This window comes from Etheostoma spectabile, unplaced genomic scaffold, assembly GCF_008692095.1.
Source record: "Etheostoma spectabile isolate EspeVRDwgs_2016 unplaced genomic scaffold, UIUC_Espe_1.0 scaffold383, whole genome shotgun sequence".
Taxonomy (NCBI): Eukaryota; Metazoa; Chordata; class Actinopteri; order Perciformes; family Percidae; genus Etheostoma; species Etheostoma spectabile.
Genome location: NW_022605597.1, coordinates 51,666 through 57,696, shown reverse-complemented (window position 1 = coordinate 57,696; position 6,031 = coordinate 51,666). Strand labels below are relative to the sequence as shown.

Below are 6,031 nucleotides of genomic sequence, written 5' to 3'. Positions count from 1 at the left end.
ATCTGAAGTCTCTTTATATAGACCTTAGTGGTCCCTAATACTGGATCTGAAATCTCTTCTGTACATTCTCTGGGCGGGCAAAGCAGAGAAAGGGGAGGTAACCTTGCCCCTTATGACCTCATAAGGAGCACGATTCCAGATCGGCCCATCTGAGCTTTCATTTTCTCAAAGGCAGAGCAGGATACCCAGGACTCGGTTTACACCTATCACCATTTCTAGCTACTGGGGGGGCCATAGGCAGGCTGGGGGGGGGGACGACGACTCATTAACGTTAAAGAGTGAACTTTTCATGCCATGGGACCTTTTAATGTAATCAGAACAATCCGTGACGTCGTTACAGAAGCTCAGGAGGAAATCCTGATATTATTTATTGGCCAGTTAATTATTAATGAATCTATTTTTGATACTCTGGATCTGATCCGGTTTAAAAAAAAAGAAAAAAAAAAAAAACTTAAGTCAATCAGCTGATCATTTACAGTTTTTAACAGGCTGGTTTTACTCTGTACCGTTTACATTACCGCTGTTCAACCGCCACTGTTTCTGGTGTGATGCTTAAGACACTGAATTATAGACAAAAGGTTGAAGTAAAAAACAAAATTGGCTGTTCTGTGTTTTTGATAAATTATGATGACAAATGATGAGTTGTAAAATACTTTATTCTGTGTGTTTTAGATTAACCATCGTAACCGGAGTTACTTCTAACTGTCTCCTTTGGTTCAGCAGCAACACTTTTAAAAAGGAAACTTCTTTTTTCTAACCTTGTTTCCCCGTGTTTTTGGGTTAATATGACCGATGGGCACAACAACCTTTTTGAAATTGGTCAAGTATTAAGCAAAACAAGCGGCAATGTATCCTTTTAGTTTAACATGAAACAGCCTCAAAATCACCATCACCAAACTCCACCAGACTCCATGTAAATAATCACTACTTTTTCCATCGTAAAACACACTTCATTTAAAGTGGACAGAAACTAAATAAAACTACCAAAAGCCGTCGTGGTTCATCTTTCCACTGCTCCAACAATCACCACTCTGGTCTGGTTGGAATAAACTCTTAATTCATCCATTTACATGTGGAGATATGCTGCTCTATACCGCTAAAAGTAGGGATTATTACATGGAGGTCTGGTGGAGATATGCTGCTCTATACATGCTAAAAGTAGAGATATTTTACATGGGTCTGGTGGAGATATGCTGCTTATACAGCTAAAAGTAGTGATTATTTACATGGAGTCTGGTGGAGATTGCTGCTCTATACGCTAAAAGTAGCGATATTTACATGGAGTCTGGTGGAGATATGTGCTCTACACGCTAAAAGTAGTGTTATTTACATGGAGTCTGGTGGAGATAAGCGCTCTATACATGCTAAAAGTAGTGATTATTTACATGGAGTCTGGTGGAGAAATGCTGCTCTATACACGCTAAAAGTAGTGATTATTTACATGGAGTCTGGTGGGTTTGGTGATGGTGATTTCTGTTTCATGTTAAACTAAAAGGATCTTACTCTTTAACTAAAAGCTCTATCTCTGCAGGGATCTTTTCATAATGTTGTCACACACTTAGAATAATAATGTCACACACTTAGAATAATAATGTGAGTCTGTCAACAGCAACAACAGAACTTTTAGTGGACGCTGACTGACGAGAACAATTGTCCTACAGCTGTATACCGGACCAATTTCAAAGATTTTTCACATTCACTTAGACACCAATGCATGGGGAAATATGGTCCAGGTCGGAAAAGAAAAACAGGAATTACCCTTTAAGGCACTTGTGTGACTCTCAGTTAATAAACATTTTGTTACAGGTGAGGTCAGAGGTCAGAGCAGGTAAATCCACACTAACTCACGCAGGGAGAACAAAAAGCTGCTCTACGCGGGGAGAAGCTGACAACATTCAACACGTGCAACATGAATGGTCTTGGGGCTTAGCGGCGCCCAAGACCATTCTGATTGGTTTAAAGACTAACAACCCCAGAGCGTTTTTACCCTCCTATCCCAGAATGCATCTGTGGTGTAGCCCCACCAGAGACGGTGTCACTCCCCGATGTGAGTCGAGGGCAGATTTGAGTCGCGCATGCGTCACTTTGCGACGAGTAGCATACAAGATGCTAACGAGATGCTAACGAGAGACTTCTGTGACGTCAACACAGTAAACATTGACCTACCTAACCAAGTTGGTTCACTGCTAGCTTAGCTACAAGTTAGCATCACACACAACAAAGGCTGTTAGTTGAATGGTGCTTTAAGCTAACGTTAGCATCAATCAACCATAGATAGCAAAGCTAGCAGTCATTTCAAGAAACGTTTTAACTATTTCTATAATTGCTATTTCCGTGCAAAATATCGCGGGGCTTGAACGATTTCATAATCTTAGCATTTTCGTTGCAAAAAAAGTCACAAATATCTTTGCAGAAAGTTGAAAAATGTCGCGTTTACTTCACACACAAGCAGCCATTTCCCCTCGCTGCCATGGGAACGTTATGCAATGACGTAATTACGCGACAAGACTAACGGTCTTTTTCATCAAACCGCGGTTTTTGCAAGTTCCCACAATTTCATCGCATCAAATTGCATAAATACCCCCCATATTCCATCGCATTTTTTTAAGTTAAAGTGCTGCATAATCAAGGATTTTTGCAACAATCACAAAAAAACTCTGCATTTTTCTGGAAGGACTGTTCAACAAACACTAAAAATCTCAGTTTCTTTTGGCGGTATCTCGCAGCCTTTTTAATGTTATTTATTACGCCAGTTGATATTGCGACGACGTTAAAAAAGCGATTTATTTCAGCCCTAAATTTCTTTTCATATATTTCTTTTTTTCCTGTTTTAATGGACAAATCAAAATCAAATGCATCCTGTAACCCAGGAGGGTCAAACTCATTTCAGTTAATGGGCCAAATACCAATAATTTCATAAAGTCACCGAGTGGCCTGATTGGACCGTGTGTGTGTGTGTGTGTGTGTGTGTGTGTGTGTGTGTGTGTCTGTCTGTGTCTGTGTCTGTGTGTGTGGGGGGGGGGATCAATACAGCGTAGTATCGCGATATTTTAAGTGGCAATAATGCATCAATACACAGGCTCCAAGTATGGATCTGTTATTATATATTATATATTATATGTGTGTTGGTCGTTCTGCAGTGATAACATTGAAGATGAACAGAGAAATTTTTCTCTTTAGATGAAACAGATGTTGATAAGTTTCCTTTTGGGGACGTCGTTAGACACTGGTAAAATAACAAGTTGGAGAAAAGGTTATAAATTGCAATATATCGCAGAATATTACAATGATATCGTTTCGTGGCATAAGTATCGTGGTGATATCGTATCGGGAGGCGTCTGCTGATTCCCTCCCCTACCTGTGGCGGGGCAGGTTCTGGCCCCCGGGCCGTATGTTTGGCCCCCTGCTGTGACCTGTCGGGTCATTTGAAGAGCTGCTGGTCTGGGTCGGTCTGGACGAAGCAGACCTCCTCCACGGCGGACCCCGACCCGTCCGTCCAGCAGCTGTCCCTGCACGTGTAAACCAGCACGGTCCCAAACTCCAGCTCGGCCTCGCCGCCGTCCTCCCTCCGCAGCAGACTGACCAGCGCCGGCATCAGCTGCAGCTCAAAGGTCCTGGAGCCGCCGCAGCGCCCGCACGGCGCCGCCGCCGTTAGCCGCGCCGCGTCGGCTAACGGCGGCTCCGAGACGAGGAGCGGCCTCCCGCCGCGGCAGTAGCGCAGGATCTGCTGCGGGCAGAGCGAGATCTTCTTCATGAACCTGGAGAAGACGGCGTCCCCGTGTCTGGCTCCCGTCTTCTCGTACTTCTCCTCCACCCCCCCTCTGGCGCCGCCCCCCCCGCCCCCGGCGGCGTCCAGCTCCCCGACCGCCGCCCCCTCCCGGCGCTCGTACTCCCGGAGCAGCTGCTGGGCGTGACGCAGGTCGTCTCGCTCGCCGCACAGATCCGACTCCTCCGCCACGCTGATGAAGAAGGGACGGAGCACTGGGACGTCCTCCCCGGAGACGTCCTCCCCGGAGACGCCCTCCCCTGAGACGCCCAGGTTCAGATCCTGAAGACGGCTGCTGACGTCAACCTCACCGGCTGCTAGACAACAAGAGAGAAACATCAATCAAAATAATCTGGTGGCCGGGTTGGCTCAGTTGGTAGAACAGGCGCACAAATACAGTACATACATACATACATAAATACACACATACAGTACATACATACACACATGCATGCATACATACATGCATACACACATGCATGCATACATGCATACATACATACATGCATGCATACATACATGCATGCATACATACATGCATGCATACATACATGCATGCATACATACATGCATGCATACATACATGCATGCATACATGCATACACACACGCATACACACACACACACACACACACACATACATGCATACATGCATGCACACACACACGCATGCATACATACATGCATACATGCATACATACATACATACATGCATACATGCATACATGTACTATACTTTACTTATTTTTTTTTTAGTTTACTTCATAAAGTCAACTAAAGTTTCTATCTCCTTCCCGTCATCAGGAAGGTGAAAACACGTCTTCCAGCCAGCAGGGGGCAGTCCCACTTCACTCATCTTTCACATCATCAGCTGGGAAATGACTTTAATTTATGTGATTTCAGTGTCTGTCACAGGGAGACCTTTCACACTACAGTCGCTACGGGCTAAAAAAAAATAAAAAAAATAAAAAGTCATAGTATAGTATGTCTAAAAAGTAAAAAAAAGTCATAGTATAGTATGTCTGAAAAGTTGAAAAAAATTCACAAAAAGTCAACAATCAACATTTTTCACCATTTTCTGACATTTTAGAGGCCAGTTGTTCAAAACATTTAATCTGGATCAAGATGATCTGGATTTGGAAATCCCACTTTTTTGCTATTCAGGATCAGATAATCCGTCTTACTTTTATGCCGTTTTTTTAAAAGCAACACTGAACCCTGATCCAGATTTTTTTTTCTCCAAGATGACCAAATCCGGATTCCCGGTGCTCTAAAGGGGACAACATGTGTCCCAATGTGGGCTAGAACAGGTAGAAGAGCCAACATGGGGTCCCTGGAAGGGTTTCTTCTTTTAAGACAACACACAAAAAACAACACAAACATCCACTTCCATTCATAATTTCTGTCGTGGCCCCTCACCTGAGCCACAACAAATAAAACACAAATATATGTTAAATACATTCTGGTAATATACAAATGAACATATCAACATATATAACAATGCCTTACCCTTTTCTTCAGGACCTGCTGTCTCCTCCTGACCCGGGTTGTCCTCCTCCACCCCTCCTCCCCCCCCTCCATCCTCCTCCTCCACCCCCCAGTCATCAGCGGTGTCCCACCACTCGGTGGCCGCCGGAGGGGCCTCCTGAGCCGGGGAGGGCCGGCTGCGTGTCCGGTCCTCCGGACCCTGCGAGCGGAGCACCGTCCAGCCGTCTGACCGCCCGCTGCACGCGGCACCCGGGCACGCGAACAGGTGGAGGTTTCTGTGGTAGGGGGAGGCCTCCAGGGGGCAGTACACCTGCACCACGTGGGCCAACGGGGCCGCGCAGCGACCGCAGCGGGGAGCCGGCCGGGAGATGCCCGGCAACCAGTCCGGGTGACCCCCGACTTTGTTGGTCAGAAACGAGGTCACGTGTCGCCTCGAGTCGAGCTCTCCGTCACACAGACCGAGCAGAGTTGGCTCGTGAGCGGGGGGGGAAGCCATCTCGCGACCCTCACACATGGACCGTTAATATTAATAAATATGCAGTCTGGGCTCTCACGTGTTGGAAACACCGACCGGAAGTAAGCGGTCCGGATCTGGTATAATAGTCCACGTGGTTCGGTGTAGCCGTGGGGATTGGTCGAGGTTAGGGAAAGAATACCAGGGTAAGCCAATCAGAGGCAGAGGAAGGCGGGCCACGAGTCATGTTGTAGTTGTGTGTGATTTAATAGGCTCGTTCGAGATGAACTGCGCCTCGCCTGGAAAGTGGACGAGAGCAGGCG

At 46.0% G+C, this 6,031-nt stretch overlaps 2 protein-coding genes across 2 annotated transcripts in view; one reads left to right on the top strand and one right to left on the bottom strand.

Moving 5' to 3' along the window:
* The window catches only part of LOC116686525 (nuclear factor of activated T-cells, cytoplasmic 3), a gene marked incomplete in the record, with an annotated part of 54,705 nt that extends 50,924 nt beyond the window's left edge, over positions 1-3,781 (top strand). Inside the window, 1 exon segment of the mRNA XM_032511542.1 lies at positions 3,557-3,781. Within this exon segment, the coding sequence (XP_032367433.1) occupies positions 3,557-3,716 (160 nt within the window).
* On the bottom strand, positions 3,751-5,835 carry LOC116686518 (programmed cell death 2-like). Its single transcript, XM_032511537.1, has 4 exons — positions 5,226-5,835; positions 5,051-5,114; positions 3,841-4,083; positions 3,751-3,758 (listed from the first exon to the last, which is right to left on the bottom strand). The coding sequence occupies exons 1-4, from the start codon at positions 5,766-5,768 to the stop codon at positions 3,751-3,753; spliced, it is 858 nt and encodes a 285-aa protein (XP_032367428.1). The 5' UTR covers positions 5,769-5,835.
* Positions 5,836-6,031: the final 196 nt, after the last annotated feature.

Bases quoted from the DNA above. Each gene is read 5' to 3' on its own strand.
- LOC116686518 (XM_032511537.1), bottom strand. From the start codon at position 5,768: ATGTGTGAGGGTCGCGAGATGGCTTCCCCCCCCGCTCACGAGCCAACT. The intron at 5,115-5,225 runs GTATTTAACATA...TTGTCTTAAAAG, and splicing joins CATTTGTATATTACCAGAAT to AAGAAACCCTTCCAGGGACC. The intron at 4,084-5,050 runs GTTGTCCCCTTT...CTTGTTGTCTAG, and splicing joins TAGCCCACATTGGGACACAT to CAGCCGGTGAGGTTGACGTC.